General features: G+C 41.8%; 1 protein-coding gene across 1 annotated transcript in view; it reads left to right on the top strand.

The window, feature by feature from the left end:
• LOC132770459 (major facilitator superfamily domain-containing protein 8-like) overlaps nt 1-13,161 on the top strand; it is a 40,779-nt gene that overhangs the window by 19,578 nt on the left and 8,040 nt on the right. The window contains exons 7-12 of the mRNA XM_060767415.2: nt 141-214; nt 2,936-3,019; nt 4,610-4,739; nt 5,504-5,626; nt 9,996-10,126; nt 12,833-12,978. Of these exons, the coding sequence (XP_060623398.2) occupies nt 141-214; nt 2,936-3,019; nt 4,610-4,739; nt 5,504-5,626; nt 9,996-10,126; nt 12,833-12,922 (632 nt within the window). The 3' untranslated portion in view covers nt 12,923-12,978. The remainder of the gene's footprint in view (nt 1-140; nt 215-2,935; nt 3,020-4,609; nt 4,740-5,503; nt 5,627-9,995; nt 10,127-12,832; nt 12,979-13,161) is intronic.

The following is a 13,161-nucleotide window of genomic DNA, read 5'->3' as shown; positions in this document are numbered from 1 at the left end:
GATGTGGCAAAAGCACCTCTGAGTATTTCATACTAAAGAAATCCTTGTGAAATTCATGGGGGTGTGATAAGTTGATATGCAACATCCTAGCATCAACAGGAATATGCCAAGGGCAGACAGGACTCTTCTTGTTGTTGCAGAATACTTGAGGGAAGAGGTGGTGGTCCTCCTCACTGCCCAGTTTATCACGCTCTTCAATCAAACTGCACTTGAGGTAAGAGGGTATGTAGGAATGCAGAAGAACTTCCTGTGAGAGCCATTCAGCAGTGGAACTCTCTGCCCCGGAGTGTGGTGGAGGCTCCTTCTTTGGAAGCTTTTAAACAGAGGCTGGGTGGCTATCTGTCAGGGGTGATCTGAATGCAATATTTCTGCTTCTTGGCAGGGGGTTGGACTGGATGGCCCATGAGGTCTCTTCCAAGTCTTTGATTCTATGATTCTAAGTTGGGCCTGTGGTATTCTACTCACACCCTTCCTCCTTTCTCCTACAGCCTAGCCAGTCTTGGAAGTTTCAAAGTTGCAGGCTTGCCAACATTTTTTTGGATATCTTGCTGTAGCTTTGGTAGATGTGACATAAGGCACATCATTGTGGATTTAAGCTACCTCCAGTGCTAGGGCTACAATATTAAGTATTCTTATAAGCTGCTGAAATGGTGACATTTCATGGAAGTTGCCGACAATTGGTGGTTACATCCTGAATAGATTACTGCAACACACTCTACGTGCGGTTGCCTTTGAAGACTGTTTGGAAACTTCAACTAGTCAAACGGGCGGCAGTCAGATTGCTCACCGGAGCACCAAACAGGGAGCATACCACTCATCTGCTATATGAACTCCACGGGCTGCTGCTCTATTTCTGAGCACAATTCAAAGTGCCGGTCCTGGCCTATAAAGCCCTATATGGCTCCGGCCCAGCTTACTTGTCCGAACGTATCTCCCTCTCCGTTCCGCCTCATAGTTTAAGATCCACCAAGGAGGCCCTGCTCTCAGTCCCACCAGCCTCGCAAACACATCTGGTGGGGATGAGGGACGGGGCCTTCTTGTTGGTGACCCCCCACTTGTGGAACTTGCTCCCCAGCGAGATGAGATCAGCATCCTCCCTCCTGAAATCGTGGTTGTGGAACCAGGCCTTTGGCTAGCAGACATAACAGCACTTTGGACATTGAACCGGACCATATGATTGTTGCAATAATGGAAACGACTATATAATTGTATAACTCAGGGGTCCACAAACTTTTTAAACAGAGGGCCAGGTTAAAGTCCCTCAAACTGTCGGAGAACCAGATTATAATTTGTAAAAAAATAAATAAAATGAATTCCTGTGCACACTGCACATATCTTATTTGTAGTGCAAACACTTAAAATTAAATAATTAAAATGAAGAACAATTTTAACACATATAAACTTATTAGTATTTCAATGGAAAGTGTGGGCCTGCTTTTGGCTGATGAGATAGGATTGTTGTTGTTGTTGTTGTGTGCCTTCAAGTCACTCCAGATTTAGGTTGACCCTGAATGAGGGCCGGGTAAATGACCTTGGAGGGCTGTATCCGGCCCTCGGGCCTTAGTTTGAGGACCACTGGTATAACTAATGTTATTGTTTTTAATCTATTGTGTATTTATGGTTTTATGTTGTTCATTGTGATATTGTGGCATCGAATTGTTGCCAGTGTTAGCTGCTCTGAGTACCCCCTCTGGGGTTGAGAAGGGCAAGGTATAAATTATAAATAAATAAATAAAAAAATAAATTACCGGCACTTGCAGAATCCTTAGTAATGTTTTGTGTACTGATGCAACTTACCTCCATTCCTTTTCCCAAACAGATGGCATGGCAGAAGGGCCTACAAAGAATTCACTGCAACACAACTTGCTTGCACTGAATGCCTGGCCAATTCTGACCACCACATTTGCAGGCCTATATAAGGGACTGCCAGGTCTCTCATGGGCTTTTTACTCTCCCAGTGACACTCTTGTAGCAGTTGGAAGTCTGCAGAAACGGCCAGGATAGCCCACTCATGTTTTGCAAAGCATGGGTTGCCCATCTTGTTTGTATTCTAAAGCAGAAATTTGCAAAATGTGACCCCTGAGATGTTGTTGGACTGCAGCTCCCATTAGCCCTAGTCACCATCGCCAGTGGTGAAGCATTCTGGGAGTTAATTCATTCATTTGTATACTGCTATTCTCAGCCCTAAGGCGACTCACAGCGGTTAACAACAATCAAGCAAAGCAACACAAGGCAAAACAATCAAAGCAAAAATTCAATGAGGCATCAACAAGGTATTTAAAAACAATTAACACAGAAGCAGACTAAACAATTAAACAGTAGCAAACATTCAAGTGGCGTCTCATAACTAGAATCATGATCCAAACTCGTCAATCGTAGTTCCATTTCCTGAATTCATTGCACTGCCTATTCAAACGCCTGTTCAAATAACCAGGTTTTCACTTTTCTCCGGAATACCATCAATGAGGGAGCCAATCTAATGTCCATGGGAAGGGCGTTCCACAGCCGAGGGGCCACCACTGAGAATGCCCTGTCTCTCGTCTCCGCCAGCCGTGCCTGTGTTGCAGGCGGGATCGAGAGCAGGGCCTCCCCGGAAGATCTCAAAGTCCTAGTGGGTTCGTAGGCAGAGATGCGATCGGATAGGTAACTTGGGCCAGAACCGTTTAGGGCTTTATAGGCCAAAGCCAGCACTTTGAATTGGGCCCGGTAGCAAATTGGTAGCCAATGGAGCTGTTAAGTTAATGTCCCATAACATCTCAAGGGCCACGTTTTACCTACCTAAACTACATTTGTTCTATAAATGTCAGATATTGTAGCCAGAAAGGTAATGTTTTGAAAGTTTTGGATGCCTGGAAGGTCTTGCGATCTGGATGACTGAAAGGACTTGCAATCTAAACGTACCTTGAAGCTATTTTTATGCCTTTTTTCATTGTAGACCATGGTAACTCCAATCACACAGAAGTACCTGAACTTTGGGGAACTGGAGAACAGCATCATGTATTTCCTGTGTGGGGTGGAGGTGAGTACTATGAATCCCATTAGCACAGAGGTCTTCTAATGTTCTAGCAAATAAATTTGCAGTCAATCCTTTATTATCAGCTTCCTGTCTATGATGTATGTGTTGGAAATAGCAACCTTCTACAAACTCCCTATACTAGTTATTTGTTATGTATATAATTCAGATTGCTTACTATCATGTATGTATATGTTGATATGCGCTTTCCCATAACTCTATATTGTTTGAGGTTGTGGGAGAGACTGCAGACCATATGACCAGATCTGGGACTATTCAGACTTAGACTCCATTTTTAGATATATATTTTTTGCATCAGAAGCAGTACAGTACAATTTATGAAGCTAGCCGTGTTAGTTAGTATGCAGTTGGTAGTGTCAGTACGCTGCAGTGAGTAACTAATCTTTATTGAGTTAATGTTCAGTAATGTATTAGACTGAAGAGAGTGTTAGTTTGTATGCAACAAAGAAGAGACTGAAACAAAAGGCTTTAGAGAACTTACTGTTTACACTCTCAACCAATAAGAAATGTACCTGCATTCTGAATACATGAAGTTTGTAAGTAAATCAACTATGTTACTTCTAACCAAAACTACCTATTTTTGGTCTCTTGAGAGCATGATTTAAAAGTAATATATTTTATGGAAGAGTAGATGTTTTTGGGCAACTGAAATAACACTTCTGAAGATCTGCTATATATTTTGTGCATTGATATATCTTTGTTCCTAACAGTTCAGAGAGATAACCAGGTATACCAGTCTAACAACTGAGAAGCCTAATTTGACTTGCATGAATATTAGTAGATATTTACCACTAAGGATGAGATTCACTCAAATGAGTATTTAACTATTCTCAAGAAGATCATACTTTGCAAAAAGGTTATTGTCAAAGGCTTTCATGGCGGGAATCACTGGGTTGTTGTAGGTTTTTTCGGTCACAACCTCTGAGGATGCTTGTCATAGATGCAGGCAAAACGTCAGGAGAGAATGCCTCTAGAACATGGCCATATAGCCCAAAAAAATCTACCACAACCCAAAAAGGTGATGATTATTCCAAATGGTGCAAATGCCAATTAATCTCCAAAAAAGTCACATTTTCAAAAGGCTATGGAGATTTCTGGATTCCCAAAATATTATGATCTCTAAAAATAAATGCCTTTCCAAAAGTACAAACCTACATGGATCAGGTTAATTTATTGTAATCAAAAACATTTTGAGGCCTGCTAGCCATTGCAACAGTCAATAAAGTGATTATTCTATCATTGACCGTTTTCTGCTTTGGGAATAACAGAAATAGAAGCTTTGTTTAAAAGGTTTGAAAGACAACATACAAATGCAATAAGTAAATAAATAAATATTGTTGATATGTTTCTTGAACTGTGGTGCCCAGTTCCAGTTGAAGTCTATGCAAAATAGAATGGTATTATTACTTCCCTCAATCTAGACTCCTATTGGTGCAGCCTAGAATTGTATTGGCTTTTTTGGCTGCTGCATCACACTGTTGACTCATGTTCAGCTCCAAGTTCGACTTCACATGTACCATCCTATATCTGTGGATATAACATAAGGCTGATTCCTGAGTTTCCCTCTTTCTTCAGGTCATTGGGGGCTTCTTCCTGGTGCGCTGCCTTAGCACCCGCCTGACAGACCGTGTCATTTTGGTTCTCGGTCTCATCATCTGCAACATTGCCTGCGTCTGGTGCCTGCTCTTCCTGGCGTGGCCCCGAGGTAACGATGGTGGACAAATGGAAAGTAGGAAAGAAGGTCAATTGGCAGCTTTGTGCCCATCTGTGTTTGACACCTTTCTGTAATCAGCAGGCCTTGAAAAGATTTCGTTTTGGATTGCAGCTCCCAGAATCCCCCACTGGTTATACTCACTGACAGATTTGGGGAACTAAAACCTTCTTTTTAATGCAACGTTTGCAAGCTCTGTTGATATGTGATAGCCAGCTGTAATAAAACTCCAGCTCCTGCTCTGCATCTGAAAGATTTTCTCAGTTGTAACTTGGAGGAACATAAGAGTCTTCTTTAGTGAATGCTAATGTTTCCAAATCTAAGACCTGCTTTTGGATGAAATACAGGCTTAATGACAGGCTTCTAATATTTATTTTTAACAATATATTTGAGTGACATTAAGGGTACTTTTACAGCCCAATTTAGGTCACACTGTAACTCAGGCATGGGCAAACTTTGGCCCTCCAGGTGTTTTGGACTTCAACTCCCACAATTCCTAACAGCCTGTAGACTGTTGGGAATTGTGGGAGTTGAAGTCCAAAACACCTGGAGGGCTAAAGTTTGCCCATGCCTGCTGTAACCCAATAGTGGATTTTTTTTTACTAGGGATTTACATTGTGATAGAGCAGTAGTTCTCAATCTGTGGGTCCCCAGATGTTTTGGTTTTTTGAAGTTTTCCTGTATTTTTGGAACTTCCTTGTGAAAAAAACCCCCTCTTTGTCATACCATCATAATTTCATGGTCTTTCTCATCTTCAGGTTCCTTTGCGGTCCTCCTGACGGAGCTGGTGATTGGTGTGTTCCTACAGGTTCTAGGCTTACCTTTTGTTGCAGTCTCCCAGGTGTCACTCTTTTCTAAGGTCACGGCTGAGAGGACACAAGGTGAGCTCATGGTGACCCACATGTTGTGGCATTGAATCCTGATTTCTTCTAAAAATATTGGGAATCACTGATGTAAATAATGGGAAAAATTCCTGCAATACTCCCAATGTGCTTCTCCATGACTTTAAGGACCTAAATGACTGTGGTCTCCAAGACTTTAAGGAGTCCTTCTTCCCATGTTGTTATTGTTCATTCGTTCAGTCATTTCCGACTCTTCGTGACCTCACGGACCAGCCCACGGCAGAGCTCCCTGTCGGCCGTAACCACTCCCAGCTCCTTCAAGGTCAATCCAGTCACTTCAAGGATGCCATCCATCCATCTTGCCCTTGGTCGGCCCCTCTTCCTTTTTCCTCCCATTTTCCCCAGCATCATTGTCTTCTCTAAGGTTTCCTTTCTTCTCATGATGTGGCCAAAGTACTTCATCTTGACCTCTAATATCCTTCCCTCCAATGACCAGTCGGGCTTTATTTCCTGAAGTATGGACTGGTTGGATCTTCTCGCAGTCCAAGGCACTCTCAGAACTTTCCTCCAACACCACAGTTCAAAAGCATCTCTCTTCCTTCACTCAGCCTTCCCTATGGTCCAGCTCTCACATCCGTAGGTTACTACAGGGAATACCATGGCTTTGACTAGGTGGATCTTTGTTGCCAGTCTGATGTCTCTACTCTTCACTGTTTTATCAAGATTGGACATTGCTCTCCTCCCAAGAAATAAGCGTCTCCTGATTTCCTAGCTGCAGTCTGCGTCTGCAGTTATCTTTGCACCTAGAAGTACAAAGTTTGTCACTGCTCCACGTTTTCTCCCTCTATTTCCCAGTTGTCAATCATTTTTTTTGCCATAAATCTTGGTTTTTTTTATGTTTACCTGCAACCCAGCTTTTGTGCTTTCTTCTTTCACCTTGATTAGAAGGCACCTCAGCTCCTCCTTGCTTTCGGCCATCAAAGTGGTGTCATCTGCATATCTAAGGTTATTAATGTTTCTTCCCATACTTCTGCATTAAACATTGGCAGAGGAAGCCTTTCTCCAAATACATTAATGGGGAAGACATTGTACATTATACACATACAAACGAGGGGCTCATTTATTATTGTTCCACACTTTTAGAACTCCCTGAAACATTTCAGAAGTATTCCTTTTAGCACCTATTAAAAAAAACACCTTTACATTTGCTCAAGTTTCATTTTATCTCTCTAGTTGATTGGACTACATATGGTTTATTCTCCATGGTTTTAAATGCTTACATTTATGTCCATGAAATTGAGTTTTGGATGAAGATGCAGTGTGTACATTTGAAAGATGGCCTTTATTGATTGATCTCTTTCCCTCTCTGGACTGATTACAATGGTCGCAGAGTCTCATTTTCATCTGGACTGCTGTTGCGCTTGGCCAGCTTTCTCTTATTGACTGGGTGGCATTTTCCTGGCTCTTGTTACAGCCAAGTTTTGCCCTCTTGTGCATTTCCTGTTGATTTCATGTATTTTTTTTTAAAATGTTGGGTTGTTTCTACCTTCCGCTTCTGAGCAGTGAAGCATTGCGGCATGACATTGCTTCCAAACTTGGGGGAGATAACCAGCTTTCTGTTTCTTTTTTTCTGCTTGAGAGTTTTAACACCTTTTAAAGTAACCGAAGTGGAATTGCAAGATCTACTTTGCTGGTACTAATGCAATGTGCTCTGTTCCACTGCCTCAGTCTCATTATCTTTGGAAGTGCAATCAGAGGTGGTCCAAGGATGGGCAACTTGTGCCTCTTCAGATGGTGTTGGGGCTGTAATGCCCATCAACAGAGGCAGTAGAGGGGGATGATGGGAATAGGGATGGAAAGCATGTTCACAATTATTCATTCCCAAATCAAAAAGTAGGTTTCCTTGCATTCAAGACCCCCTGTCCTGAAGAATGATTGTGAGTTAGACTTACGCATGCAGTTGGCTCCACCAAATTGCTTGGACAGGACTACTGCAAAAGTAAATAATAATAGCAAATAATAAAATTGCTATTTTTTTAAAAACCTGAGGTGACATCTTTCTTAATGTCAGGGGAAAACCTTTACCTTTACCTTAACATCTCTGTATTGTCGAAGGCTTTCATGGCCGGAATCACTGGGTTGTTGTAGGTTTTTCTGGGCTATATGGCCATGTTCTAGAGGCATTCTCTCCTGACGTTTCGCCTGCATCTATGGCAAGCATCCTCAGAGGTAGTGATGTACTGAGGTAGTGCAGGTGAAAAACCCATAACAACCCACTTAACATCTCTCTTAGGAATCTCTAGATCAGGGGTCCTCAAACTTTTTAAACAGAGGGCCAGCTCACTGTCCCTCAAACTGTTGGAGGGCCAGATTAAAATTTGAAAAAAACATGAATGAATTCCTATGCACACTGCACATATCTTATTTGTAGTGCAAAAAACACTTTAAAACAATACAATAATTAAAATGAAGAACAATTTTAACAAATATAAACTTATTAGTATTTCAGTGAGTGGTGTGGACCTGCTTTTAGCTGATGAGATAGGGTTGTTGTTGTTGTGTGCTTTCAAGTTGTTTCAGACTTAAGTTGACCTTGAGCGAGGGCCAGATAAATGACCCTGGAGGGCTGTATCCAGCCCTCGGACCTTAGTTTGAGGACCCCTGCTCTAGATCCTCCAGCATAACTCTGTGGTCATCTTCTGGCCGAAGTTGAACTTAGATTTTTTTTTAAATAAAAAACTTGCAATTATGGTAGTGCGGGAATATTTGGTATCTATATCAAGCAGAGTACAGCATAACCTGCATAGTTCTTGTTATATCCCGTATAGACTACTACAACACGCTCTATGTGGGGTTGCCTTTGAAGACTGTTCAGAAACTTCAATTGATCCAATGGGTAGCAGTCATGTTGATCACCGGAGCAGCGTACAGAGAGAGTACATCCCTCCTGTTGCGCCAGCTTCACTGGCTGCCAGTCCGCTAACGAGCACAATTCAAAGTGCTGGCTTTAGCCCAGGGGTCCTTAAACCTTTTAAACAGAGGGCCAGGTCACAGTCCTTCAAACTGTTGGAGGGCCAGATTATAATTTGAAAAAAATATATGAATGAATTCCTATGCACACCACACATATCTTATTTGTAGTGAGAGAAAAAAAACCACTTAAAATAATACAAGAATTAAAATGAAGAACAATTTTAGCAAATCTTTTAAAATAATTACTATCATTATTATTTCAATGGGAAGTGTGGGCCTGCTTTGGGCTGATGAGATAGGGTTGTTGTTGTTGCTATTGTGTGCTTTCAAGTAGTTTCAGACTTAGGTTGATCGTAAGCGAGGGCCGGGTAAATGACCTTGGAGGACCATATCCGGCCCCCAGATATGAGGATCCCTGTTTTAGCCTATAAAGCCCTAAACAATTATGGCCCAGCTTACCTGTCTAAATGTACCTTCCCCTATGAACTACCTCGGAGATTAAGATTGTCTGGGGAGGCCTTGCTCTTGGCCCGCCTTCCTCATAGGTGCGACTGGTGGGAATGAGAGACAGGGCCTTCTCAGTGGTGGCCCCTTGGCTATGGAACTCCTTCCCCAGTGACATCAGATCAGCTCCCTCCCTCCTATCCTTCAGAAGAAAAGTAAAAACTTGTTGTTGCTTTTTTTTTGGATCAGGCTTTCAAAGAATAGTGCAGTGCAATAACAGATTTGAAATATGTACAATGACTATAGAATGACTTGGACTAAGATTATGGTGATTGTGGTGTGAATTTCATATGGATTGTAATGTTTTTAAATGTTTAACGTGTATTAATTTAATTTTAATATTATTGGAATTGTGGGCTGTACATACATATACTTTGGGCTATACATACATATACTCTCTCTCTCTCTCTCTCTCTCTCACACACACACACACACACACACACACACACATGTAAGGTATTGAATAATTGCCTATATGTCAGTCGCCTTGAGTCTCCTTCGGGGTAGAGAAAGGCAGGGTAAAAATAGGGCAAATAAATAAATAATAGCCAGTGCAATATGGGATTGTAGTACCAAATTTGGCGAGAAATGCTCAGGAGGCTCTTGTAATGTTTTAAAATTATATTTATTGCTTCAGGAAATCCATCTGGGATAGAAATGAAGAATTCCTATATTTTAGTAGAAAAAAATCCCCTAAAAATGGCACTCATATCCTAAAAACTATGGACCTGCTCGATGTTTACAGGAGCAATATGTCAGATGGTAAAAGGTGGATGTTATATCGCTATTGTCTTCTCCATGATAAACAACATAACCCAGTTCTCTTAACCACTCCTCATATTTACCCCTTTTGTGCTTGTTCTTAAAGTTTGTTTATTGCTGCAATGAGCTTTTCACAGAGGTTGTTGACAAGGAATGCACTCTCTTGCAGGGTTCAGCCAAGGCCTCCGTCGTTCCGTTGGAGGGATTGCAACCATTCTGGGACCTTTATGGGCTGGAGGCTTGACGGATAACCTCTACATCATGTTGGGAGTCATGATGGGGCTGCTGAGCTTGCTAATGGTGAGTGCCCAGGAATTCATTTTGTGACACCTGTCCTGTACCTGCATCTTTCTAGTTGTATATGTAAGGACAGGTTTGTTCCAAGATCTCTGTTGCCTATCAGTCTCCTTAGGATTATAAATCCTTGACAAGATAGCTTGCCTGTGTTTTCTCAAAAGTTTTATCAGAGCTTGGAAAACTTGCCTTTTTGGACCACCATTCCCATGATCGTCCAGCCAGCATAACAATTAAACATGTTATTTATATGTATTTGAGGAAACCCCAGTGGTGCAGTTGAGTTGCTGAACCTGCTAACCAAAAGGTCGGCAGTTTAAATCCGGGGAGTGGGGTGAGCTCCTGCTCTTAGGCCCAGCTCCTGTCAGCCCAGCAGTTCGAAAACATGCAAATGTGGGTAGGCAAGAGTTCTTTCTTTCTCCCACCCTGGACATTCCACAGGTATATCTCCTATGCTATTCTAACAATATAATATAATATAATATAATATAATATAATATAATATTTATAATATTACAATGTAATACAATATAATAATAATACTACTAATAATATGATATTATAATTATATATTTGTATTACATGTAATATTACTAATAATATTACAATATAATTGGTATAGTACAATATAGCAATATTTAATACTGATATTGTACTATGCTAATGCTATAATATGTGTGTGTGTTATTATTATTATTATTATTATTATTATTTATTTATTTCAAGTGCTTCTACCCCGCCCTTCTCAACCCCCTAGGGGGGACTCAGGGCGGCTTACAAAAGGCACAATTCGATGACCAACAGTTCACAAAATACAATATACAAAATACAGTATAACAACAACAATTATAACTAGTTAAAACAATCAAATTAATACAATAGCAGCAATAAAATCATCTTGTGGTCAACGTTCGCCAATTCATAAATCCATAATCCACCCAGCATTGTCATAGTCCTTTCCTACTCTGGTCGTCATTGTCTTTTATCCATCTGCCAGCTTACCCAAAGGCCTGGTCCCATATCCAGGTTTTTAACTTCCTTCTGAAAGAGAGGAGGGATGTTGATGACCTAATTTTCCCGGGGAGTGAATTCCACAGGCGAGGGGCCACCACCGAGAAGGCCCTGTACCTTGTCCCCACCAGTCTTGCTTGTGATAAAGGTGGGGCCGAGAGCAGGGCCTCCCCAGAGGATCTTAAACTCCGAGGTGGGATGTAGAAGGAGATCCGTTCAGACAGGTACGCTGGGCTGGAGCTGTATAGGGCTTTGTAGGTCAAAACCAGCACTTTGAATTGTGCTCGGAACTGGATTGGCAGCCAGTGGAGCTGACACAGCAGGGGGGTGGCATGCTCCCTGTATGACGCTCCGGTGAGTAATCTAGCTGCTGCCCATTGGACTAATTGAAGTTTCCGAACAGTCTTCAAAGGCAACCCCACGTAGAGCACATTGCAGTAATCTATTCAGGATGTAACAAGAGTGTGGACCACTGTGGCCAGATCAGACTTCCCAAGGTACGGGCGGCACCTTGTAAGCCGCTCTGAGTCCCCTTCGGGGTGAGAAGGACAGCATAGAAATGTCACAAATAAATAAATAATAAATAAATCAATAGGTACTGCTCCGGCTGGAAGGTAATGGTGCTCCATGCAGTCATGCCGGCCACATGACCCTGAAGGTGTCTACGGACAATGCTGGCTCTTCGGCTTAGAAATGGAGATGAACACCAACCCCCAGAGTTGGTCACGATTGGACTTAATGTCAAGGGGAAACCTTTACCTTTACTTTAGATGTATTTATTGACTTTGTTTTTATCGTGTTACAGGGACTCAGGGCAGCTAACAATAAATATAAATGCTAATTGAAGTGATATAAAACATTAAAAGACAAATATTCAAAAAATTATGCCATTAAAGCCATTACAAATATTAAAATATTAAAATGCACAAGTAGAACACGTACGCCTCAGAATTTCAGGACTTGGGAATTCATTTCTAAAAAATAGAAACTTTTCTATGCGCTAGTCTTTGGGAAAGAATTCTGGAAGTTTTCTAGTAAAGTCAGGCAAGGAAGAGAAAAGGCGGAGGTTTGGTTTCTCCTGTTAGTAGCTGTATTTCTCTGATCAGAATTCCATAGTGTGCTTCTCACTGAAAACAATGGTATATAAACTGGGCTTTGCCTATGGCTTAGTCATTCTTACCACCTCAAAGTTCAACCAAACTCCCCAGTTCCTCGTGCATGCTCCCACGCCTGCCCATTCCTGCAACCAGAGTGGAAACGCTAGTTCTAGAACCACAGTCTTGAGTAGTTTTATCCTCCACATTGTTTCCCCTGATTTCTATCTCCGCTGGCTGGGCTGAAATGGATGAAGAAGCAATTTCTGAACTGCCTACTCAGTTCCTTCGCTTGGCTTCCTAAGAGCCACTTGTGCCAATGCAGATTTCATGTTCACAAGCTCTTTGTGGGTCTGAAACAAGCAGACACACACACAACCTTCAAGCTTGAGCTTGCTGAAGAAAGTTCAAATGCAAACTCTTCAGCTCAGTGTTAATCCAACGTTGCGATGGGTATATCTGCATTTTTACTGCCATGTCCAAATGTGATCCAATTATGAGAGTTGTGGTTTTACATTTAGCCTATGGAGAGGAGGAGGAGGAGGAGGAAGAGGACATTACTTCTTGTACTTCTTGACTTGACAGGCTTCTTTTCCTTCCTCCCCAGGTTATGGTAGGACTTTCATATGCATATCTCGTAGAACCACCCATTGGACACCTGTCACCACAAACATCTCGAGAAGAATGCAGCTCATGAAGAGTCTGGTTGGTTGGAGGTGCCTTCGGAAGAATGTGAAATGTGCCCTCACCCAGGTGAGAACTAATGCTCCCATCTGGTTGTGGCAGCAACTGGCTGAGAGTTTGCAAAACTGGAGATAGGATTCTGTGTGGAGGAGATCAATCTCTTAGCATTGTTTCTCCTACTGGGCATGTTCACTCTTTTCATTTGTAAAGCCTCCTCACGTGTGTGCACACATGTCTGTGTTTTTAAAATCT

This window comes from Anolis sagrei, chromosome 3 (assembly GCF_037176765.1).
Source record: "Anolis sagrei isolate rAnoSag1 chromosome 3, rAnoSag1.mat, whole genome shotgun sequence".
Classification (NCBI taxonomy): domain Eukaryota; kingdom Metazoa; phylum Chordata; class Lepidosauria; order Squamata; family Dactyloidae; genus Anolis; species Anolis sagrei.
The sequence above is the reverse complement of the archived record's forward strand: the minus strand, read 5'-3'. Positions and strand labels throughout refer to the sequence as shown.